The following is a 25,651-nucleotide window of genomic DNA, read 5'->3' as shown; positions in this document are numbered from 1 at the left end:
CTGGCATCTAGGCCAAGCAGGCAGCTGAGATAAAATGGTATGTAGTTCAAAGGTGTTCTTTGTTTTGTTTTGAATACCCTAGGGTTCTTTCCCCCTTTCAGATGTAGTGTGTACATCTGTTTCCAGTCTCTCTAAATCCTTCCTCTAAGGATTGCAAACTGCAAAATCAGGCTGCTGTTTTTATGGGTTTTGAGTAAACCCTCCATGTTCGTTTTAAAGATGAGCCATTTCTCTTAAATAGTGCTTTCTCTTAAATGTCTTTTGGAGGGTATCTAACCACTCAAAGTGTTTCCCTGGTGGTTCAGACCATAAAGAATCTGTGGGAGACCTGGGTTCAATCCCTGGGTGGGGAAGATCCCCTGGAGGAGGAAATGGCAACCCACTTCAGTATTCCTGCCTGGGAAATCCCATGGACAGAGGAGCCTGGCGGGTTATAGTCCATGGGGGTCACAGAGAGTCGGACATGACTGGGCAGCTAACACCAACCACCCAAATGGTCCATGGGCAACTTAAAATTCTCCCATAGCTAAGTACAGATTTCAGTGTTTTCAAGTTCAGTTTTTAAAAGGAATTAACTAGGGAGAATAGGACCTGTGACAACTGTCAATAAGAATTAACTGAGTATTGGGGAAAAAAAATTACCCACCCAACTACATTTTATGTCTCATGGAAAAGGGATGCTCAGCTTTGCCTTAGATTTGTATAGTGAGATTTCTTTCCTCCACTTTGATCATTTAATGTGAGAAACTTACTTGTGGGAGATAAGTGAGATTGGAGCTAAATTCCAAAACCATGTGTCTAATATAGGAATCATATGGAAAATTTTAATAAAATAATTAACATGGAATATTCTTAATACAGAAAGCACAGTGTTCACAACAGTGTTCACGCAGGTTCCCAGGAGAGCTGGCAGCCCCTAAAGAGAACCCTCATGGGCCCCCCGGCAGAATGCATGCATTGTGAGTTGTCCTTCTGACTCTGTTTCCCTCTGCCCTCACTGCATCCTCTCGGTCTGGTCTCATGCCTCTCACATGCTCAGTGTCCACCAGGATTATCTACAAAGAATTCAACCCTAAAATAATTTTGAACTGATTTTTCTTCAAAAATTGTGGTAGGGAGAGAAAATTAAGTTGTTAGCTTAAAAACATTTCTGGAGGGTCTTAACTGTATTAAGAAATAATGCAAAATCAACAAAAGCTCTTCAGTGTGACAGTCTTTATCTGGGTTCCTTCCTTTGCTAACTCAGCTGGAAGGGCAATTATTTTTAGTTTCATAAAAATTATTAGTTTCCAATTCTTGGCAGAACTATGTTATATATTCATATATATAAGCTAAGTTGAAGCAATTCTAGAATGTTCTAGCATGTGAAAGCAGTTTATTTTAATCTGCTAAGAAACTTGCATATATTAACACTTTTTCAAATTCAAAGGTGAACCTTCAGTTTCTAGTCTATTTTGAAACCAAACATTTTTATATAAGATTTGACACATTTCTTTAAGCTGCTAAAAAATCTTAAAAGGACATTATAAAGGTTATATGAAGGAAATTATAAAAATACATTGTTTAATACCTAAAAATAGTATTTGTGGAACACAGACTGTGTGCCAGACGTGCTCAGTGCCTCATACATTCATATTTAATCCCCATACTAATTGCTGTTACCCCAGTTTTCTGGCTGTGGAAACTAGAGTTCTAAGCAGATTTGCTCAAAGTCATATAGGGAGTAAGTGACATATAGAGAGCTGAACGTAGGCAGTTGAAGTTCCAGTGCTGAAAGTAATCATTGCAACTTTAAAAAACTAAAGGAAAAATACTTTTAGACTGCAGAATCCATTTGTCAAATGCAGTCTTGACATGTGTGGCTACTCTGGTTTCAAAGTGGGATCTGCTTGTGGCCTCATTTCCAGAACACCCCTGTAGACAAGGAGTTCAGTCCCATCTTTTATACATGTGTAAAGCCCAGAGGGGTACACAGACCTGCCCAAGATCATACAACTACTTATGGCAGAGCTTGGACCCGAATTCAGGTCTTCAGCCTGCCTGGCAAGCACCGCTCCTGCTACAGACTTGCTTCCACAGGAGGCTGCTGCTTCAGCGGAGTCTCAGTGCACGGAGCAGAGACGGTTATGTTGTGGTTGCTTCTACTGCACCATCTACCTTCTCCATGTCGATGGGGTCTGTACAAAGCTTTACAGAATAACAGCCCTGGAAACAGGTGGGAAAAAAGATGAATTCTCTCATCCCGGCCCTCTCATGCTGGGTCCCTAAGCTCGTGCGCAGCACTGTGGTCACCTCCTCCTGTCTGCCACTATTTGCCCAGATGTGTTGCTGTGAGGGAGATTCCCTGGAAACTTAACCTGTGTAAAATTCTCACACCTTTTAGGCACCGGTGCTTCCTCACCAAGTCTGGTCTACTGCAGCGCTTAAACACATGCATTTATTCGTATAGCTCTCCAAGTTGCTGGAACTTTCGCTCCCGTGGCAGCTGGAAGATGTGCATTCTCTGCAGTGTTATCCTTATAACCCTTTTTGTTGAATTGGAATCAAGGATCCTTTTTCTTTTTTTGAATGCCTATTTACTCGTGGGGCCAGTCAGTGTTCTGGGATGGTGGGCGTCCTTTATGGGAAAGACCAAGGTCTGATGATGCTAGCTCTGAACAGCTCCTGTGATCCTACAGTCTCTGCTGCTGCGTTTCTCTCTCTCTCTGCTGCGTGTGTGTCTAAGTGCCATGACTGTAGGTCCTGTAACTTTGTTATCTGATGATCCTGTGTACCTCAGAGCCCGCTGTAATTTACGATTTTTTTTTTCAGATCAATGCTTTGTACCATTAAGCAGGCTTTTAATTATGGGCCTTTTGACAAATGAATGTTTGCTGTTGTGTGAAAGCAGATTTTGGTATCTGCTTTCCATTCCTCCAGGTATGACTTTTTCTTTGCTGTGTGCCTTTAATGTCTATGAGACAGTTGCAGAAAGAAGTTTAATGTGACATAAGCTAAATAAAGTGGTTTTTTTTTTTCATAGTTTTGGTTTTAGAAATGTATTTGTTGGGAATATAAGAACTTTCGATAATTGGGCTAAGTCATCAGTGTTCCCAATCTATTCTGAATTCTATTCTGTTTTAGGTTTGCAGAGCTCTTTAAGAATTTGATGAAAATCAGACACTGTTCTGGGAAAAAGGCACATAAACATAATGCTTACCTATCGAGTTAAGAGTCTCTGACTTAACCTTGAAGACTTTTTAAACAGCAGCAATTTAATCTTTAGTCAGCTAATTTCACACTTGTGATTTATGAACGAAGGCACTGTGTGATCAAGTAAAATGCGGCTCACGAATATAAAAGTCCTGGTATGCAATGCATCAGTTTAGGGCGTGACCTTCTAAACTTAAAGAAAAAGTGGTGGTGATATTTTCACTTAAATTTCCCTGTAGGGTTATTGTAATCTTGGAAAAGAGATGCATTATTTTAGAGTTAAAAGAGACTTGGAGGTTGCGTGGTAAAACAAAGACAGATTCCCTTCAGCTGGTCCCCTTACGCAAAGCTGCTGGTGAAGCGCGCACGTCCTGGAGTGTCTGAGCCGCAGCACAGCCACCAGCGGCGCTGAAGTCTGTGCTTCATCTACTGACAAGCTGCCCTGGCTCCCCTGAGGTCTGCGCTTTGCAGAGACGAGAGCAGTATTGGGATTGCTTCACGTTCAGGTATCTCCTGAGTGTCAAGAGATGCAGGTTAGGACCAGGTAACCAAGCAACTGGATCAGTAACTCTTTTTTTTTTTAATATTCTTTTCCATTATGGTTTATCATAGAATATTGAATATAGTTCTCTGTGCTATACAGTAGGACCTTGTTTATCCATTCTTTACATGAAAGCTTACGTCTGCTAACCCCAACCTTTCACTCCATCCTTGCCCCAACCCTCTCACCTTTGGCAGCCACCAGTCTTTTCTCTGTGGTTCTGTTTCTGTTTCATAGGTAGGTTCATTCGTGTCACAGTTTAAATTCCACATATAAGGGATACCATATTGTCTTTCTCTTTCTGACTTAGCATGATAATCTCTAGTTGTATTTATGTTGCTGCAGCTGGTGTTATTTTGTTCTCTTTCATAGCTGAGTGATATTGCATATATGTAACATATCTTCTTTATTCATGCATCTGTTGATGGACGTTTAGGTTGTTTCGATGTTTTGGCTACTGTGAATAGTGCTACTGTGAATATTGCCCCTGTGAACACAAGGGTGCATTTTTCTTTATGAATTATAGTTGTCTGGATATATGCCCAGGTGACTGACAACTCTATTTTTAGCCTTCCTAAGGAGACTTCATACTATTTTCCCCAGTGGTTACACCAATTTACATCCTCACTAACAGTGTAGGAGGTTCCCTTTTTTCCACACCCTCTCCAGCATTTGTTATTTGTTGATTATTTTACTGAGGCATAATTGATTTACAATGTTGTTTGTTTTAGGTGTTTAACAAAGTGAATCTGTTATATATATATCCACTCTCTTTTAGATTCTTTTCCCATATAGGTCATTACAGAGTTCCCTGTGCTATACAGTAGTAGGTCCTTATTATCTGTTTTATATATAACAGTGTGTATGTGTCAATACCAATCTTCCAATTTATCCAATCTTTCCAATTATCCTTACCCCTCAGTAACCATAAGCTTATTTTCTAATCTGTAACTATTGTTTTTGTAGATAAGTTCATTTGTAGCTTTTTTAGATTCCACATATAAGCCATATCATGATATTTGTCTTTCTCTGACTTACTTCACTCAGTATGAGAATCTCTAGGTCTATCCATGTTGCTGCAGAAGGTATTAGTTCTTTTTTATGGCTGAGCAATATTCCACTGTGTATATATGTGTGTGTGTATGTACACACAAACCACACCTTCTTCACCCCTTCCTCTGTTGATGGACACTTGGGTTGCTTCCATGTTGCTGGCTATTGTGAATGGTGCTGCAGTGAACATAGGGGTGCACAGTAGGCTTTTTGATGATGGCTTTCTGTGTGAGGTGGTACCTTGTAGTTTTGATTTGCTTTTTTCTAGTAATGCTGACCATCTTTTCCCATGCCTATTGGCCATCTGTATTTCTTCTTTGAAAAGATGTCTATTTAGGTCTTCTGTCCATTTTTGGATTGGGTGTTTTTGTTGTTGAGTTGTACGAGCTGTTTGTATATTTTGGAAATGAAGCCCTTGTTGGTTGCATCGTTTGCAAATACTTTCTCCCATTCTGTAGGTTGTCTTCTTGCCAAATGGCTTCCTTTGCTATGCCAAAGCTGGTTAAGTTTGATTAGATTCCGTTTATTTTTATTTCTATTGCATTGGGAGACTGACCTAAGAAAACACTGGTGCCCTTTATGTCAGAGAATGTTTACCTACGATCTCTTCTAGGAGTTTTGCGGTATCATGTCTTAAGTCTTTAAGCCATTTTGAGTTTATTTTTGTGCATGGTGTGTTCTAACTCCACCGATTTACATGCAGATGTCCAACTTTCCCAGTACCACTTGCTGAAGAAACTGTCTTTCTCCCACTGTATATTGTTGCCTCCTTGGTGGAAGATCAATTGATCGTAAGTGTGTGGGTTTATTTCTGGGCTCTCTATTCTGTTCTATTTGGATCAGTAACTTATCATTACACTCTTCGTTTGGGTGGGAAATAAATAGTGGTGCTGGAATTGTAGGAAAGGCAGATGGCTTTGTCTGTTAACATTCATTAAACACTGTGTTTGTTGGCTCTGGAGGGAGCTGGGGATAAAAAATCTGAGTGAAATGATCCTTTCACATCCACCTTGTGCTGCCCTCATGACCCTTAAGAAACAGTAGAATATAAATCTTAGCTCAAAATTAGTAAAACCCATAAAACCCCTCAAATATTTTTAAAATAATTTTTGTTCTATGGAGGATTATACATGACATTTAATGGCTTTGTAAATATAATCCAGTATGACAAAGGTATGGCTTTTTTGTTTTGTTTTAATGAGAAACATCTGAGTTGTACATACCACAAACAGCTTCAAGTTTCTGCACCAATCCCCCATGGTCAAACAATTAAAACCTGAAGCATGACTTTAAGTGTGAAAAAGTCTTATAAAATTAACTTACAAAAATGTCCCTATCAAGTCCATGGTTTGGCATTTACTGTACATTAGTCAAAAAAGCTCAAGCTAAAATCTGTTTTTAAAAAATCAAAGTTTACATTATTCATACAGATTCTGCATTGTTAAAAAATATGCACAAATAACCACATCCATGCAATATAATTTCTTTAAAAATTTAAAGCAGTATAAAGAGCAGACCTAAGTACTGAACAGATCATTTTGGTTTTATAACCTGTAGCTCAAGATTGCTGCTGATTGAAGTAAAATTAATTCTAAACAAACATCTTAAATATGATTGTTTCAATCAATCAGCCAAGGGTGTGTGAGTTTCTGAACCATTTCCAAGGTGGAATCTGCTTGTTTCTGTAACATATATACTATATGATGAATACTACTGTTTACTGACCATATTCACTACGTTTTAATAATGTGGTTTGACAAATCAGAATTCACAAAGTGCTTGGCTCTTTAGGAAACTGCTATTTCCAAAGATCCCGAATCCAATCAACTGAGCTTTGCCAAACTGCCCAGAGTGACTGCTGCCCAGGGTCCTGAGAGAGCTCGCCCAAGTCAAGCCCAGAGGGAGGTGTCCACAGCTGGTGGCCCTTGGACCAGTGCTCAGAGTCACTCACAGGTTGGACACCAAGTCAACAGACTGGTGGCGTGGTGCTGCGGGCCAGGCCGAGCCTCTATGTCGGGGGTGGCCCGTTGGTGTACCGCAGCATGGGGTAGAAGGACCTGGCAAAGTTGTTAGCCTGAGTGCAGCTGTAGTCCTCTTCGGAGGAGGGCAGCAGGCAGGCCAGGAACAGCAGCAGCAGCAGCAGCAGCTGGAGGGGCAGTGCTGCCCTGATCACCCGAGAAAGGAAGGAGCGCTGGGGCTTGGAGCTCTCGGGGGCAGCGGGACCGGGCACCCTGGCAACAGAGGAAGTGAGAGGTGAGAGCTGACTGGGAGTTTCCGGAGACCTCCCGTCACCCGAGCCCCTGCTTGTGTAAAGACCAACATGAGGACTGAGGTTAGAATGGGGCCAGCAGGGGCTTCCTGCTGGTCCAGTGGCTGACTCCGTGTTCCCAATGCAGGGGGCCTGGGTTTGATCCCTGGTCAGGGAACTAGAGCCAGTATGCTGCAACTAAAGGATTCCGAGTTCCGAAACTAGGACCTGGCACGGAAGAGAAGCCTAGCTCTACCCCTTCTAAATGGTAGAAGAGTAGTTTTTACAAAGACCTTGAGAGAGGCATTGGCAAGCCCGCTGGGGGAGAGTTTAGGGCAGGAACCCACTGCTGTTACTGTGACGCTGTTACCTGCTGGCCGTCTTGTTCTTTTCTTTTGTAGTTTTCTCTGCTTCAAACTGCTAGATAAAAATAATCCAGTTAGTAAACTGAAGATTGTTTAGCTCTGTGAATTATAAAACGTTCTTTCTTCTTAAACTATACATGTTTCTTAGGTTGTCTTCCTGTCAGGTTTTTGATGTTAGAGTGATATGTTCGAGATTACACTCTGAGGTAAGAAAATACTGGGTTAAACTAACAAGAGTATCACTTTTCCAGCCTGTTGAGCTGTTGCTGATGGAGAGATCAAGAAGCCCCTTCAGCAGTGCCCGGAGGGCTCCCAACTTCCACAATCCCAGGGAAGAGTTCTGAGCACAGGACAGCCTTTCAGTCAGGTCTTTAAAAGTTTTTTTCCCCAGATCTTTGGAGTAAGCCACTCCAAAGAGAAATCTGCACTATCGTGAAATCCTGGAAGGGGGCTTGGAGGTCCAAGTCCCTGTCATCTCAGTAACTTTCAACAGTAACTAGTGTGGTTCCCCGGTGGGAAGGGGCTCTCACCTGGGCTTGGGGAGCTGGCGCAGACGCTGCTAGAGGCTCTCTGTGGTCTACCTCGTCCACGCTGGGCAGAGGTGAGTCTGGGTTCTGAAATCCACACAAGAGTTCATGGAAATGGAAGGCTCTGAAAAGTCTGAAGAGCACAGAACCTGCTTCCTGCAGTTTCTTCACTGTACCGGTTACCCCTCCCCCACTCTGATCTTTCTAGAAGGAGGGGCTCTTCTACTGCGATCACTCCCTGCTTCTAAAATGGCTTTCCTCAGGCTAGAGGGACTGTAAACAAGGTGAGGCCAGTCACATGCAGCCCACATGAGCAGGGACAGACAGCTGGACACGTGATGTAACGGCATGGCCACGTAATCTGGGCTGCACGGGAGGAGAGGTGTGTACTCTGGGATGGAGGAGAGGGGCTGCCCTACATCTGGTGAGTCACTTGTTCTGAGTTGAATCACAGTTTAGAGAAGATGGTAGGCAAATCAGAGAGTGGTCAGAAGACAGTGACCAGGACAGTGAGAGGATCAGGAACTGTCACGTAAGAAAAGTGAGGACATGAAGGCAGAAATGACAGAAGGACTTGGCTTGTTGGCCACACGCCCCCAGCCACACTGATGGGTACTGCTGTCACCTCCTCTTCATAGATGACAAAGCGACTCTAAAGAGCTTTGATAACTTGTTCAGGCCACACCACGGAGAGGGGCAGGGCTCCCTCCTCCCCAAGCAGGGCCGTAACATACTTTTCTGTTTGCATCTAACAGGACGATTCTATGTTTAAGAGCTACAGGGGGACTCACCTGGCTTTGGTGCAAGGACACCAAGTCCTGGGACACTTGCTCCAGTAACTGTTTGAGTTTCTTCTCAATAACATGGACCTTCTCTTCAGCCTCAATGTAGTCTTCTCCATGCCCCTTGATAAGCAGGGTGCTGGAAATCTCTTGTAAGGACTTTACTTGAGGTTGACGTTCTACTAGCTCCTTTTCCAGTTGCTAGAAATAAAAAAAAGTGTGTAAAACAGTTGCTTATCAAAAGGGAAGTGAGTGTGGCCAGAAGAAGCTTTCTCAGTGCTGGGAAAGTTCCGGGATGGATGGTGGCTGGTGCTCATCCAGAACCACCCCCTTCTCCTATTTGCTGGTCCCCAAGCCTGGCATCATCTAGATAGCAAGTTGGTCATACTCCATCCCTATTTTTTCAAATTCTTTGTCATTCTGGAGAGGTGATGCTGGAGAAGTTAGAGGAAATGAGTGAGAGGGTGGTTTGGGAAGACTAGGCCCTCATCCAGTAATGGCAGGAAGTCGAGAGAAAAATCTAAAGTGGATAAATTGAGAGAGCGCAGCTTATGCATACTAGGTTAGAGAGGAATTGAGTGAATCTGCTTGTATTGTCTTGCTTGATGCCTAAAGTGGTAGCTGCTAGACAATGTCTGTCTACTTAAAGTAATTAAAAGTTTACTGCTCTGGAGACTGAGACTTTACAAAGATTTTAATACGAAAAATAGTTTTTAAACAATGACCAGCATTGCAATTAAATTTAAAATATTAAACCACATACAAATACATGGGTAAAAATGTCACCCTGAGTGCAAGTGAGAATATATGGGTCTCATCTTCACTTGTTGGTGAAATATACACAAACACAACTACCCCCCGCCCCCCAGGAGAAAGACTGTGTATGTGGATATAGAAAATTCATATAGCTCATCAGGGCTGCAGGGCAAACGGCCTCAGGATATAGCTAAACACCTACAGCCCCAGTTCTTGAGTGGTTTAGACTTCCTGCTCTGGACCATGGTTCTTCATCCTTGCACTCATCCCGCTTCAGAACAGCAGAGGGATGCCAACCTGGAACACGAGGGCAGAACACCAGTGGACACTGTTTCCAGAATTGCCAGGTGAGGCCAGCAGTAGCGCAGGGCCCCTTAGGAGGAAACTTAGAAACTTACCATGAGTTCTTCCTGACCCGCCAGGAGAACCTGGGTGTCTGCCTCCGGGTCAGTGACATGAGCTTTCTGCCACCGGCTCTCAGCACTCGCTAACCACAGCAGCAGACTTTGACTCAGCTGGTGAAAGTCCTTAAAAAGAACAGACATCAGAGCACTGCCCTTTCTGACTGCGAAGGCAGGTGTGCCGGGAAGCAGCTTGCTATTGATAATCCATCAACATCACCTGCTCTTCTGGGGTTTATTCAGTGACTAAAAGGGCCAGATTTAAACTAGAGGCCAGAGCCCCCCCAACAGGAGGGAACGCAGGAGAGGAAAGCACTTGGCACGTCCCAGGAGGCATGCTGAACTCTGCCGAGTGCAAGGTGTCAGCTGAACAGTGGGTATTAGGACGCCCCACACAAATTACTCAATGAATGTGCTGTGCTGATTCAGTGACCGAGGGAGACCCTCAACTGAACAGACCGTGGCCCAGGGACAGGGCTGCAGCTCGGCTCGCGGTGGGCTCCTGTTCTCTAAGATGGGGTCAGAGCTAACCCGGGCCGGCCATGTACTGTGTGTCAGGTGCTGGGCCAAGGTTACACATGTGTAGTTGTAGAAAATACCCTGGGAGGTAGGCACTGGAATTATCCCCATTTTTCAGATAAGAAAACTGAGGTCTAGAAGGTTCAGTGCTTTTCCCCACAGCCACACGGCTACTAAAGCTACAGAGCTGGGTTAAGCTGCTCTCTTGTTCCAGGGCCAGATCTCATAATCACTCTGCTATCCAGCCTTCTTGGCAAAAGGACAGACATGGTGCAGTGCTGGTGTGACATTTCCAGCCTACTGGAACGCTTGCTGGAACCCATATACTACGGGTGGGCCTGGACGGCAGAGTGGGAAACACAGGGTGAGCATCAGGTATCTGAGAAGACAGCAGGTGGGCCTCTTGGGAGACAAACAGTAAAGCACATGCTTCTTAAGCACAAGCCATATTTGGCTGCGCCAGAGCAGCCTGATGATAAAAATATCTCTCCTCCCACCCACGTGGGCCTGGCTGTGCCCCGGACCAGGCCTGGGGCACTGGCTGGGTGCTGAGTCGGCGTACCTGGCACTGCATGAGCGACCGCCGCAAACCCTCTCTCCAGCTCTCCACCGCGCCCAGGGCCGTGTTCCAGCGCAGCGTCAGCTGGCCAACTCTATCTTGGAGTTCTTTGGACTCGGCGCTCTCACTCTGCAGAAATTCTTTGCTGTTCACGTTGACGGAGACCACCAAGGCCTTATAGGTGTCAAAGGCTTTCAGTATCTCCTACCGCAGAGGGAAAAGGCTGGGTCAGGCACTCTGAAAACAGTGATGTGGGGTTCATTTTGAACCTCTGTGGGGAACAGATCTTCCAGACAGCCCTCTGAGCTGTGGCCCCAGATACCAGAGCAGCGTGGCTTGTGACTGGCTGAGAGGCATCAGGTGAGGGAGCTGCCCTACAAGGTCACAACTTGGCCGGCCCGCTGACCAGGCGCAGAGCGGCGGCCTGTCTCCTGGTGGACCAGCTATACCGGAGGCATGAATGGACCTCCTGACCTCTATTTGGCTTAATAACATTTCTGGATCAGATTAAAGTCTTCCAGGTAAAGCACATGAAACTACCTAGCATTTGCCTCTTAAGTATCACAGAGGTGTTATTTCTTAGGATGAATGGTAACCCCTGATATATCAAGGCACATAGTAAAACAATAGTACAAATGTGAAGACTGCCTGGATAGCCCAAAACTCCTATCCTGGGTCCTCTTAGGGGACCAGGCTCATGTGCAGAGCAACCCCAAAGTGCAGGGCTCAAACCACCCTTTTCCTAGGGCCAGTTCTGGTAGGACCAGGGCTGACTGTGTGGGTGACAACTCCACTGTAACTCCTGAGCTGAGTTACAGATCAGGCTACAGAATTTGTCAGTGGGTAAGCCGCCCTCCTCCCCACCCTCAACACCACCCCAGTGCTGCCTGCACATAGTTTGGAAGGGTATTTCTAAGCTGCCTGCCCACGGCCACTGGTGCCTCCATAATAGTCTAGGGGTCCCTCTGAAGTCAGATCAGTGCTGCACCTCAGCGCAGCTCCCCAGCACTGCTCTGGGCTCTGGGGATGCTCTGGCATCTGGGCTTTGGCTTTGCTCTGCTCTAGGATTTGGAGATGCTCCTCTGAATTAAAATACAAATCTTCACCCGTCTCCTTGCTGGTTACAGAAGTGAAGCAGGAGAGACTACGGAGCACACGCTGCGTGCACGCCGCCCCCGATGCAGCTGGCAGGTCTGACATGCTCGTACACACAACCAGTGTTTGCACATGCGTTCTGAAGCCCTCTTCCCTGCCCCCCCCAACTCTCACTCACCTTCAGCTTCTTCACTTGGAGTTCCATTTCTTGCATATCAGAGGGAGGTTCTGCCAGCTTTAATGTCTCCAGCTCTGCTCCAGTTTTTTCCAGCCAAGGGGTGATGTTGCTGATATCGGACCTCAGCTTCTGCAGGTTTTGTTTTTTTCTGAGCTTATTGTGAAGTTCTTGTGCTTGGATCAGCTCCCATCTGTCAAAGGCACCTGGAATAAAAAAGCCGCCAATCAAAAGAAGCAATAATGCAAACAGATTTCTCTGCTTCCAACTAATTCAGGGTCATGGTGATAAAACCTGGAGACAATGCTCCTTGCAGGAGGCCCGGGGTTTGGGGGTTAGCACTTCCCCCGAGTGTGAGACAGCATGTTTCCCCTGCTCTGATTCAAGGCCTGTGCCAGCACACTCTCACAGGGCCTGGGACAAGGTGTGGAGTGGCTAGGGGGCCCGACATGTTGCCAAGATGCACTGTGGTCCCATGTTCAACACTCCAGTTCATGCTGTATTGAAGATGCTCTGTCCTGTCCATGAATGATCAGGTCAATGCTATGAACTTGACTTATTGTCAGGTGAGTCATTACTTTTATGGTAAAAGGAGACACCTGACACAATCTTTGATTATCATCTTCATGTCTGATCTTTACACACAAGCAAAGTCATGCAGGTGCAAACAGGCCCTTCATCATACGAGGCTCATTTTGTCAATATTTAAAGAATAGATGCGAAAGTAAAGTGAATAGCCTAGGAATTTGTTCATAAATAAAAGTCAGCTGGATCTAAAATAACATTGGCAGCTCTAGGTCAAGTTCAGAAGTTTGGTGAATCAGGTAATTGGTCAGTTCCTAGTTAAAGTTCTGTTGAGCAGAGACTTAGAGTAAATGTCTAACCAACCCAAGACATAGTCTCTGCCTCTGATCGACTGCCTGATCTAACTGTACCTGGCTGCTGCCCAGTAAGGGTGGCCAGGTCTTCGTCTTCCTGCTGTGCACTGCCAGTCAGAACCCCTGGATCTTCCTTGCCACCTTCAGTCCCTGGTGACAACAGCAGTTTTACCTAGAATGAGACAATTTTTACATTACCATCTATAAATTTTAAAGGCTGTCTGAAGACTGTCTTGGTTCATTAACAGATAAGAAATGAAGATATGGGAGCCCTTTCCTTCAATGGGTAACTAGCTGGTAATACAGAGGCACTTAAGTGTATGGGTAGCATTTGTAAGGAGCAGAACTGATGGCAAAAATAAAGTCTCATCAAAGGCCCAGGGAGGGGGAAGCAGGTGAGAGGTCAATGTTGGGAACAGAATGGCCTGATTTAATGTGAGGCTTCCTAATGCTCCCGTATTGACCTGTGCAAAAAGACCAAACAATTGTTGAGCCTACCAGACTGTACTGTGTTAGTACTTTCACATTTGCACAGATTTTTACAAAATTCTCATTATCACTCCCAGTCACTCTGTAGAACTGATTTGCATTATCATTAGCAGGAATTAGAAACAACGCACAAATCTGCCCAGTAGGGTCCTTCGTGACAAACCTTTACCTTTCAGTGCACATACCGACCCTTCTGTTATCACAGAGCTGATTGGGCTGTTACCTCGGGCCTTCCCAAAATTAAATGTATATTTTTTAGAAAAGTCATGTTTTTTGGACTGTGTCCATATGGTCTATTTGTGTGGAAGAAAAAAAAAAAAAGCCAAAAACCCCTCAGATTTGTGGTTGCAGACACATCCAAAAAGGGTTGAGCTTTTGAAAGTGGCCAGGTAAGAACACAAGCATAGTCACCCAGAGAGGCCACACCACATGCCCTGGATGTAAAGCAAAAAGTGAGGTGCTGGGGTCTCTCCCTGGGGCCTCGGGTCTTACTGTGCACCACGAAGGGACAGAGTTAAAATGATAACTGCTTGCTGAAGAGTTTCTAAGTTGGGTACGGACAACCCATTATCAAATGACTAGGGTCTGACCATGTTTAGGTAGAATCCTCTCCACCGTCTAGCAGCATTCACTCCTACATGCAGAGGGGCCTTTGAGGATGAATCTAGTGATGCTCACATCACTTTTGGGTTCTCTAAGAGATGACACTAAAAATGTATGAGATGTTTTAATTTCGACTTGCTGGTCACTAATTCTCAATACTGAGGATGATCTGGGGCCAACATTAAATCCTAGGCTTGGCTGGCCCCTGACAGCTGCATAATCAGAGCGTGGCAAGGACTTCTGTTGCCTGAGGAACATGTAACGAAGAAGGGACAGTCACCGGTAGAACAACAAGAACAACAGATCGTATACAGTAGTGATAATAATGCTGGTGACCACTTCTGAGGGCCCTATTTATGTTCTCATACACATTAATCCTAGCAACAACTATGTAAGGTAGATTTTTGTTTTTAAATGAATTTTTATGGGAGTATAGATCCTTACAATGTTCAGTCAATTTCTGCTACATAGAAAAGTGAATCAGCTATATGTATACATACATCCCCTCTTTTTTGGATTTCCTTCCCATTTAGATCACCACAGAGTACTGAGTAGAATTTCTTGTGCTATACAGTCGGTGCTCATTATTTATCTATTTTATACATGGTGGCCTCCCTGGTAGCTCAGATGGTAAAGAATCTGCCTGCAATGCAGGAGACCCGGCTTGGATCCCTGGGTTGAGAAGATCCCCTGGAGATTGGAAATGGCTACTCACTCCAGTATTCTTGCCTGGAGAATCCCATGGACAGAAGAACCTGGTGGGCTACAGTCCCTGGGGCTGCAAAGAGTCGGACACAACTGAGCGACTAACACACATACATGGAGTGTGTATATGTCAACCTCAACCTCCCAATTCATCCCATCCCCTCTTTCCCCCTTGGTGTCCATCTGTGTGTTCTCTTATGTCTGTGTTTCTATTTTTTCTTTGAAAATAAGATCATCTATACCATTTTTCTAGATTCCACATATATGCGGTATTACATGATATTTGTTTTCCTTTTCTGACTTTATGGAAGGGAGGTTTATCTTCAGGTAAAGAAGGCTTACAGAGGTAAGTTTGAAGTGTTTACAGCCCTAGAGCAACTTCCTCATAGGGCTGGGAATCAAACCCAGGTCCCCTATTTGTTGTTCAGTCCCTCAGTTGTGTCTGACTCTTTGTGACCCCATGGACTGCAGCACGCCAGGCTTCCCTGTCCTTCACTATCTCCCAGAGTTTGCTCAAACTTATGTCCACTGAGTCGATGATGCCATCCAACCAGCTCATCCTCTGTCTACCACTGCACACTGGCATCTTTCTGAATAGGAAGTCAATTTTTTGACTAGAAGGCATGTGCTGTGCTTAATCACTCAGTCATGTTCAACTCTTTGCAACCCCATGGACTGCAGCCCGCCAGGTTCCTCTGTCAAGGCAAGAATACTAGAGTGGGTTGCCATGCCCTCCTCCAGGGGATCTTCCCAACCCTGGGATTGAACCCAGGTCTCCCGCATTGCAGGTGGATTCTTTATTGACTGAGCACCAGGGAAGCCCAAGAATACTGGAGTGGGTAGCCTATCCCTTTCTCCAGGGGATCTTCTGAACCCAGGAATTGAACCGGGGTCTCCTGCATTGCAGGTGGATTCTCTACCAGCTGACCTACCATAGTCAAGGTGAATATATCAAAGGTTTGGGAGCTCAGGAAGGCCACCACTTTGCTTCTCTGCTGTTGGCACTGACTCTGAGTCAGTCAGATGACCACGGTCATCGTATGTCAGCACTCAAAGATGGTGTTTGTGTCAGACACCCATCTCTAAGTCTAGTCAGTTATGCCGGAGTCCTCATGAAGTATGTCACCATGGGAAAACCAACCCCAAATATGCCTGGCAGGTGAGCACACGCAGTATACACCAAAATCTCTCTCTCTTTAAAAGTTTTAACTGTAATTCATGGATGTGGGTTATACTCTCAGTGGGGTCAGACTTACATAGGCTGGTTTATAAGGGGTGCTGGAATCAGAGGGGATGGGCTGAACATTCCTGTCACCTCCCATTTGTTTGTAGCGACGCTTGGGACAGGAAGGGCTGTCAGGAACATGCCATGAGGGGCCTTCAGAAATGGATTTGCCTGAAACAAAAAAATGGCAAGAGACGGTCCATTCTCTCCAACCAAAGGATTCATATTTAGTTACACAAAAAGGTCATGGGTAACATGGCATCAGGTTATAGTATAATATGAGTTCTGCAGCTTTCCTTGCAAAGCATGCATGTTTGCAAAATGTCAGTATGTCCCAGAAGGGGATGAAATGAGACTCATGCAACTGAGCGACACTGGGCCTTCACTAGGTGGGTTCACGATGGAGCACAACAAACATGATCTGCTGTGAGATGAATGGCCTTTGGGAGCCGGGGGCCCTAGTGGCAGGGGCGCTGGCAGCAAGGTTGGGTCTGGGGGCCAAGAGAACTGAAGATCTCTCAGGAGTGTGAGGAAGAATGAACATCAGGGTAGATTCAAGGACCCCAGGGGCGCTCGTGGCTCTAGCCAACCACTGCAGGTGGGGATGGGGCAGGGAAGGAAGAGCAGAGCTGAAAGTCAGGGAGATGAAGGTGTCTTCTCCTGTGGCAAAAGCAGCGGTACCCTCACCCCCCACTCCCCACCCTCTTCCCAGGAAATCACCGTAAGCAAGGTAGTAGTTCCAAACCAAGCCACCCTGAAGAAAGCTTGGCCCGTGCCAAAGGACTTGAGTTAGATGGAGAGAAAAATTTTAAAAGGCGCTGTGAAGAACTCCCTTCCGCACAGGCCTGAGGGGGAGGAGGATGGTGTGGAGACTGCTCTGGTCTGGAGGGTTTCGCATGGAGCATGAAGCTACGTGTGAGTACAGCAGTGGGAATACACCATGACGCCAGGACCAAGGCGCATGGTGTCCACAGAAGGCAGAGGGCAGACAGGACATGGGAGCGAGGTTTAGGATGCAGTGCGTGCCACAGGACGCTGCCATGTTGAGACACATGCACGGGCAGGGGCCTACCAGAAGACGCTTTCAAAGTTTTTGTGGTCATTTTAAGATATGCCTCAGGATTTTCAAGGATTTCTATATCTGAAAAAGAACAATGTCATTTTCCTCACTGCAGGCGCTGTAGATGAATGTCCAAGTATTAAAACAGTAGAAACATTGTCACCTGGGAGGAGAAAAGTTACTATCCTTCATCTGTTTTATTAAAAAAAGATTTTAAAAAACAGGATTTTTTTTCAGCCAACTCCTGACCATCCAAAGTAGTGGTGGGGGAGAGGAGCCGCAGAGAAAGGATAGAGACAATCCCTGATAACTCTGCAGAACTCAACTGAGAAGCCCGCTGATGAGCCTCCTACATCCAGAGCCGTCATCAGCCTTCACATCCCAGCATGGATTTTATTTTTCCCTTTCATTCCATCAGCAATAGGAACGAGCCAGCTCTCAGGTAGGTCAAAGGTGGGCAGGACAGACACAGGAAGCCACAGGATGTCTGGTCAACCACACGCTGCACTCTGACTACCAAGAGCTGGGCGTGTGGCTTGGGTGCCAAGAACTTAGCCGCCTGGGTCCATACCTGACAGGGCACTGTAGTATGGGCCCTCCTCGTCTTCCTCGTGAGAGGAGGAGCCCCCCACATCGCCTGTGTGGTCCCACTCCAGTGGGATGGAGTCCACACTGACAGGGGTCTCACAGCCAGAGCGCTCGGGCCCCAGTGCTGGGGGCACCAGTTGACAAAGGGACTGCGGGGATGAGGGCTCCTCACTTGCTCCCCTTTTACGCCAAGAGTCGTCTTGGATCTCTCTGGGGTCTTCCACATCTGTCTCGTTCTCAGAGGCCTCCTTTTCATCTTCCAAGCCCTAGAACAGGGGTGTCCAGTTTTCAGAATTAACCAAATCATAGCCTGTTGCCGTGATGAGGAGTGTTAGCAGCTAAGTCTGCCCAACTAGCAGCTCCTGAGGATGGCCACCACCAGTGTTTCTGAAGAGACTTTGAAAAGAATCAGGTCCCCAGGCCCTGTTTGTGGTTATTCCAATTTAGAGTATCGAGTGTGGGACCCAGAATCCATATTTTCCAAAACTCTACCTTCTTTCCTTGGAAAACCGGAAACTTGATCATCTAAGTTAAATATCTTTAATATAGAAGATAAGGAAATGGAGGACAAAGTTTCACTGATGGTTAATGGTAGGTTCATCTAAGAATCAGAAAACTAAAAAACAATTTTAAAGGCCATTAGCATTTTCTAAATGGAAATTCACAATGTCAAGGACCAGGCTCTTTCTTCTTATCCCCCAATCTTACTGTTCCAAATACAAAATTTTATTCCCCTATGTTACAATTACTTTAAGAAAAATGACTCTATATGATTATAAAATGAAGGAATTGAGGATAATTTTTAAAGAAGTTATGTTTCCAGTTGGCCAGTTGGAGACATAAAGATAGAAAAGGTAGCCAATCGTGTTGGCCAGTGGTCACCAGTGAAACCTCTGGCAGAGGCAGTGAACTGTAAATAATGGCCTTGATTCCACTTGAACATCCCAAAGGGGCCTCTCTCCAGGGAAACATCACAACTTTTTAGGAAAGCTGGTGCTTTTGGTGCTTCAAAGGTGAGCATAAAGCACTGCTGCTAAGTCGCTTCAGTCGTGGCCGACTCTGTGTGACCCCATAGACGGCAGCCCACCAGGCTCCTCCGTCCCTGGGAATCTCCAGGCAAGAACACCGGAGTGGGTTGCCATTTCCTTCTCCAATGCATGAAAGTGAAAAGTGAAAGTGAAGTCGCTCAGTCGTGTCCGACTCTTAGCGACCCCATGGACTGCAGCCCACCAGGCTCCTCCGTCCATGGGATTTTCCAGGCAAGAGTACTGGAGTGGGTTGCTATTGCCTTCTCCGAATAAAGCACTAGAAAGGCACAAATATTAAGATACAGGAAAAGGCTGATACATCACCAAGTTACTGCCAGAAGCAAAACCAGAACAGTTATCATATCCTGGGGGTACTGACACAGGCCAGAGAAGCTCTGTGCTGAGGAACCCATGGGAAACAGGTAAGAGGACCAAGAACTTGCAGGAGGGCCAACCTTTCCACTGGGAAATAGCAGCTCCTCAGTAAGTATGGCTCTATATTATTAAGAGTGGAAAGAACATTTTTCAACTCAGCTTCTTAAAGCAGACTTGCAGACACGGAGTACTGAGGTTACTCGTGAGGAGAGAGTAGTGCAGACAGGCAACATCGGGGTCGGGGGAGTAAGAGGTGCAAACCATTAGGTAAAAACAAGCTACAAGGATACACTGTAGAACACGGGAATACAGCCAATATTTTATAATAACTATAAATGTGCATAACTTTTAAACACTGTGGATCACTATACGATACACCTGTGACATATAATACTGTACAGCAACTATACTTCAATAACACAAAACAAAAACACAGTTTCTTTTTTAAAAAACATATTGTTAACCATAACATGGTAAGCTTCCCAGTCTTTAAAAGTGGAGTCAAGGAACTTCCATGGCGGTCCAGTGGCTAAGACTCCATGCTCTCACTGCAGGGGGCCCGGGGCTCGATCCCTGGGGTCAGGAAACTAGGTCCCACATGCTGCAACTAAACAGCCTGTGTGCCCATTTAAGACCCAGTGCAGCCAAATAATAAGTACTAAGAAAAGTGGAGTCAAATATCAACTTTGGGTGGCCCAGAAGCCCCGTGTGGGAGGGGCGGTCCCCTTACCGGCGCGTGGGAGGTGAGCCTCCGGTGGAACCGGGAGACCCTGCCGAACACTTCCTGGCAGTAGCGGTGCAACTCCTCCAGCTCGTCCTCAATCAGCACGGCGTCCAGGGGCTCACTCTTCTGAATGAGCTGCTCCCCAAAAACGATGAGCTGATCGATCTTGTTGGTATTTAACGTAATTTCCTGCTGGAAACCCTATTTAGAGGATGAAGAAGAAAGGATTTCAAACTCTAGCTCCACCAATTTTGAACTAAGTGTCTATAATGAGTTAAGAATTTAAAATGATCATACACATTTCTTTCCTCCCCCTTTTGGGTACTGACTTTTCCAATTAAAATTATTCTAGAGGTCTGGCACAAATGGACATTTACTGCTTTTGGGTGTGAGAAGTATCTGTTCCTGGTCCTACTGTTTCTTTTTTATTAACTTATTTATATTTTTATTGGAGTATAGTTGCTTTACAATGTTGTGTTAGTTTCCACTGCACAGCAAAGTGAACCAGTCATGCATAGACACATATCCCCTCTCTTTTGGGTTTCCTTCCCATTTAGGTCACCACAGGGCACTGAGTTGAGTTCCCCGTGCTAGACGGTAGGATCTCATTAGTTAACTATTTTATACATAGTATCAACAGTATATGTATGTCAATCCCATCTCCCAGTCCGTCCCACCTCTTGAGGGAGAGTTTCCTCCTGCTACAGCCCACAGGTCACACTCAGACTTGATTGCTGGAGAAACAGCATCTTATGAATGAAGTTCTCTTTGGAACCTCAAGAGTGTTCTCCCCTTGGCCGATTATAAATGACAAAGAGAATGAAGGGCCTCGTTCCAACGACCCCTGGACTGTAAGGAACAGTATCCTTGCTCGTGATAACCTGGCAGGACACAGGTGGATGTGGCCTGGCTGCTCTGACAACTCTGGAATCTGCTCTCAGGGTGTCAGGTGGAGTTTGTACTTGGCCAGCTGTCCTCTGCCAGGGTGCAGCCTGTGGGGAGGAGCCAGGGAAGTAGGCCTTACGTTCAGCTGGCGCATCTTGTCGTCAGCATCGCTTTCCGAGAAGTGCTCCACGTTGGTCAGCTGCAGGTCCATCTCCGTGAGCCACACCAGGATGCTCTCCCTTGTGCCCTCGAATTCCTCCCTCTGGTTGGTGAAATGCTGCGAAAGGGGCAGAGTCACATTTGTGCTGATGGCAGAACAGGAGCTCAGGCAGACAGCAAGGTCACTCTCAGCACAGGGCAAGGGGAGCCTGGGGTACCCCCAGAGGTCCATTCAGCATGCAGGGGGACCACTGTGGGGTCAGGAGCCTGGGGTCTGGCCCTGGCTATGATACCAATAAGCCCCCTAACTTCTCTGAGTCTCAGTGTCTGCTGGTAAATGAGGTGTGGGAATGGTGACCATGATCTCTTAAGGTTCTTTCAGCATTGGAAATTCTGTAATTCTCTAGTTTACGTCAGTGATTTTCCTAGTCTGTCCTTTGAGGAACCCCCTTAGAGTCCAGGCCAGGCATTTGCCTGTTGCCACCTGTTAGTTTTCTACAGGAACTTTTCCTTGCCAAGAATTTAGTAGCTTCAAGATGGAAAAGTATCCATCTCGGGGTTGAACCTGGACTAGTGCCCCATCTGCCTTCACTGGTATAATTCTGAATATATTTCCTCAAAGAAAGAAAACCCAGATTTATCACCTCCGATTCAGGAGGCCTCTCGGGTTACCACCTCATAGACAGGCAGCTGATTCTCAGACAAACACTGTGCCAAGTGAAGGTTTTGGCTGGTCACAGTCAAATTAGCAGGAGATAAATTAATGCAAGGGGGTGTCTGAAAAACTAGCCAATTTCTTCTCCCTGAGAAGGTTAAAAAAAAAAAACCACACACACACCCAGATTTGCCTTTTCTTAGAATGGCTTTAAGAGCACTCTGCCTTGAGAATAGAATCAAGGATTAAAATTACTTCCCGCAGCCACCACCCACACTGGTCCTGTCAGTTTACACCTGGACTCACAAAGGGCTGACATATGATGTCTTATGAGTTACAGAACTCTAAGGTGACTGTTTATACCCCAGAATTGAACCCAACATTTGAGGTTTGTCAGTTGCTCTAAAATTGGGAGAACAGTCACTGTCCCCAACCCCCAATACAGAGGGGGCTCTGTCCATCCCCTCATAGTACCAGAGCCAACGGGGCACACAGGCAGATGGGCAAAGTGGGCCCTTCCTAGATTAAGAGGTACCTTCACCAGACCCAGGGGTGATGGTGACCCAGACCCTGGGCAGAGTGTGGGTGTCACCCTCGGAGTGACAGAAGCTGAAAAAAGCAATGTGTTTGTAACACAAATCCCATAAACAGGTTCAAGCCTATTCTGAGGCAAATAAATTCTTTAAAAAAAAAAAAAAAGCTTTTTGGCAGCTTTCATGGCTGCTCTGGGCTTAGACAAAGGGGAAGGCTCTACGGGAAGAATGTTAAGACAGCTTAGGCCTCAAGAGACACCTTCTACCCGCTGCTTGTGTTACCAGCCTCATATCAAGTACCAGCCTCCCACACCCCCCTGCATCTGCAAATGACCCGTGACGTAGAGGGGGTTACTCTGAGTCTCCGCAGGATGGCTGTGACCCGCTTCTGGAGGTTGTCCCAGCGCTGGTTGCCCTCATGCACCATCTGCTTCAGTTTGCTGGCCGTGTCGGTGCGGTTCTCGCGGGCCAGCCGCCGGTACTGCTTGTTGATGAGCTCCAGCTGCGTCAGCCTCTCGTGGATCTGCCGCTGGAAGGCCTGCGGCACGGGGCGGGGGGCATCAGTGCCACAGCTCCAGGGCGCCAGGACACCCCTTCCAGGCCCCAGGCCACCTGCCTCAAGGGTCCATCCCCAAATGAAAGGCAGGAGTCGCTAGCTTCACCCATTCTTTTGATGCTACCAGAGAACAGCCTTTCGAGGTCATGGCCGGGTGGTTGGCATAAACCAGTAATGCCCTGCAAAGCCGCTGGAGCAGTTGATGCAGACTGGGGACTGGGCGGCCCTGACTAGGGCTGGGGAAGCCTGCCACTCATGGGAAGACCCTGTAGCCATCCCCGAGCCCTCCGAGCCCCCAGTTCTCAGGAGCACTGGCTGGAAGGGGCGGTGGGGCGGGGGGGTTGGGTCTTTACCTCAAACCTCTTCAGCTCCTCCTTGGCAACTGTGTACAACACCTCGGAGGAATTCGGACAGGCCGCTGTCCTCTCAGCGGCCTTGAGCCAGTCCTCAAAGCGGGAGTAATCGTCTAGAAATTTCTGCCACAGCCTCCAGGTCTCTTCAATTCTAACAGAAGGAAAGAACTCAATGCAAGCTACCCATTCCAATCAGACCTTTTGGACAGCTTCCCCCTTGACTGGTCCCACTTCCAACCCTGGCCCCATGCACTGGCACTAAATGTCTGGGGCGGGGGGGATGATCTTGCTACCCCTTCCAGGAAATAACCAGAGACATCACTTCGTGGTCAGGACGCCCTCCTTCTGGGAACACCAGGCCTCTCAGAACGCCAGCTTCACAGAGGTCACCCAGCAGGAGACAGGCGTCTTCCACCAGAGCTGGGACACCTCAGTACAGTGTAACCCGCAGTTACCCCCAGGACACGGCAGAGCCAGGGAGAGACATGACCCTGATCATGCTTTCCTTGAATGATTTCTTTAATAAGGACTGGCCACCCCTACTGAGCCTTCCCCGCCAGCACTCAGCACATCCCCCAGTGAAGCTCACAGAACACGGTCACCGTTCCATAGGTCAGACGGGAACATGGAGTTGGCGAGCCACACTCCAATCACCCGGGGGCAGCTCGGCCCTTACTTCATCCGCCGCTCCATGGACATGGCGCAGATGTTCCTCCAGCGCCTGTCCAGGCTCCTGGTGGTCTGCTGGATGGAGTCGCACTCGGTCTCGTTGGCACAGGCATCCGAGTCGTGCAGGAGGACGTCACAGATGTTAAACACAGACTCCACCCCTGCGCTGTGCTGCTCGATGTCTCGCTGCAGGTCCTGCAACGACAGGAGAGGAAGAGGCACTGTGAGCTGGAGGTGGGAGGGCCGGCATCCAAGGACACCTCCTTCCAGCCCGGGGACACAGGTCTGCGCGCGTTTCGACCTGGGACTCCGCAACGCCGGCGGAGTCACCTTTGTGCAACCCCCTGTGCTCCAGCACCCGACAGGAGGCCGAGCTGAGGGCAGCCGTGGGGTGAAAGTGTTGAAATGACTAAGTGAGGGAGGCAAAGGAATGGGGGCTCCCTCCCCTGACAGCCCACCACCCCAGACTTTGGGGTGGCATTCGATTTACTCCACACCATCCAATCTCAAGGGCCTCCAGTTTAGATTTGGCTTTTGGGAGGTCTTCCTTGGAAAACTATCTTGAACAGGACCTAAGACTTCAGCCACACAGACTCTTAACCTTTTACAGGTCACAGAATTCTTAAATCTATCCAGAGTTTTGTGCTATCTTCATACAGTCCACCCCCAAATTGTGCACACACTGGCACGGTGTCCACAACCTCCCCACCAGCGCATCCTAGGGCTCCATGGGCCCCAGGGAAAAGTTTGGTGTAGAGACTTTGCCCTCCAACTCATGGGGGAGGGGTCAGGGTCTCTGGGGTCTTGTCCCATGATGGGGAGAGCACTGCTGATTCAGGAAAATAAAGGCTCACCAAGAGAAAGCTCATGGTCGCTAGAAAACTTGTTTAAGAATAAACATGGCATTTTCAGTTATCACCCAGGGAGTATTTCTTCTGCACACAAGGGCAGGGCTGGGTGAGGCGAGGTGAGGAGTCTGTTTGTCTTGTTATTCTAGATGAGTTAGTTCTCTCCTGATATCCAAGCTCTGTGACAACTGACGTGAAGCCGCGCCACACATCTTAGTACCCAAACTACACTGCGAAATAGACAAAGTTAAATAAACTGCTGGATTTAACAAAAAGTTCCCTGGATTCAACAAAGTTCATGTTAAGAGGGATTATTTTAAAAACGGTGTCTACCATTGTCTACAGAAAGGCAACCTGAAGTTTATTTCAGGTCATCTCAATATTTAATAATTTTGGAGATTATAACTGGATTACTAGATAGGACTAATGTTTTCCTACTTCTCCTGATAAATGCACATTTGTATCATGCTATGTCTAGGTGGAAAGAACAAAATGCTAACACTCAAATCAAGTTTTAAATCAAGCAGTGCTTAACACAGATCCTAACCTATGAACAATGAGTACCTCAAAGTTACATTCAGAAGAAAATGGTGTGGTTTTTTTTAGTTCGACACCATATGTCCTATTAAAGGAGACGTGCAGGTGATTTTCTTTAAGCTCTGTAGCCTAGGACAAATGTCTGAGATGCTGTAATGGGGCAGTCATCTTGGGGTCAGTGGAAGACTAGCTTTATTAGGTTTAATAGAATTTTAGATTTAAGAATTCTCACCAGTTCACAGAATTGTCACATGCTTTCTTAAAATTTACAGCTATTGATAAGTCCCTTTTAACTGTTTTGCCAAATAAGGACTCTTAATGCTGATGCTAAATGAGTAATATTGACAATTATCTTTCAAAAATGGTACATGCCCCTGACCTCACTTGATAGGGTTTGACTGAAAAGCACTGAGAAAGTCTAGTCTATGGATAAACATAAATGCTATGTATTTTAATAGCCTCTTTGCAGTTACTCTACAATTTCTATTCAGCTTATACTGAATGAAACAGCTAAAGAAAACTGATTAATATAAAGGGTGAATGATGGCAAGAAACGAGCTCTCTGATG

At 46.4% G+C, this 25,651-nt stretch overlaps 1 protein-coding gene across 11 annotated transcripts in view; it reads right to left on the bottom strand.

The window, feature by feature from the left end:
- Positions 1-5,962: 5,962 nt before the first annotated feature.
- Positions 5,963-25,651, bottom strand: part of SYNE2 (spectrin repeat containing nuclear envelope protein 2) — a 316,121-nt gene continuing 296,432 nt past the window's right edge. For 6 of the 11 annotated variants that reach the window (XM_070469450.1, XM_070469451.1, XM_070469453.1 and 3 more), the window contains 16 exons: positions 23,706-23,893; positions 23,030-23,180; positions 22,476-22,658; positions 20,913-21,050; positions 19,895-20,089; positions 17,745-18,027; positions 17,186-17,254; positions 16,145-16,284; positions 13,149-13,263; positions 12,217-12,419; positions 10,947-11,147; positions 9,863-9,991; positions 8,718-8,909; positions 7,930-8,013; positions 7,405-7,454; positions 5,963-7,017 (listed from right to left, as the gene is read on the bottom strand). In XM_070469450.1, coding sequence (XP_070325551.1) covers positions 6,795-7,017; positions 7,405-7,454; positions 7,930-8,013; positions 8,718-8,909; positions 9,863-9,991; positions 10,947-11,147; positions 12,217-12,419; positions 13,149-13,263; positions 16,145-16,284; positions 17,186-17,254; positions 17,745-18,027; positions 19,895-20,089; positions 20,913-21,050; positions 22,476-22,658; positions 23,030-23,180; positions 23,706-23,893 — 2,544 coding nt within the window. In that variant the 3' untranslated portion in view covers positions 5,963-6,794. The remainder of the gene's footprint in view (positions 7,018-7,404; positions 7,455-7,929; positions 8,014-8,717; positions 8,910-9,862; positions 9,992-10,946; positions 11,148-12,216; positions 12,420-13,148; positions 13,264-16,144; positions 16,285-17,185; positions 17,255-17,744; positions 18,028-19,894; positions 20,090-20,912; positions 21,051-22,475; positions 22,659-23,029; positions 23,181-23,705; positions 23,894-25,651) is intronic. The other 5 variants (XM_070469452.1, XM_070469454.1, XM_070469455.1 and 2 more) reach the window with 3 other exon arrangements.

Source organism: Odocoileus virginianus, chromosome 6 (genome assembly GCF_023699985.2).
Source record: "Odocoileus virginianus isolate 20LAN1187 ecotype Illinois chromosome 6, Ovbor_1.2, whole genome shotgun sequence".
In the NCBI taxonomy this organism is placed as follows: domain Eukaryota; kingdom Metazoa; phylum Chordata; class Mammalia; order Artiodactyla; family Cervidae; genus Odocoileus; species Odocoileus virginianus.
The sequence above is the reverse complement of the archived record's forward strand: the minus strand, read 5'-3'. Positions and strand labels throughout refer to the sequence as shown.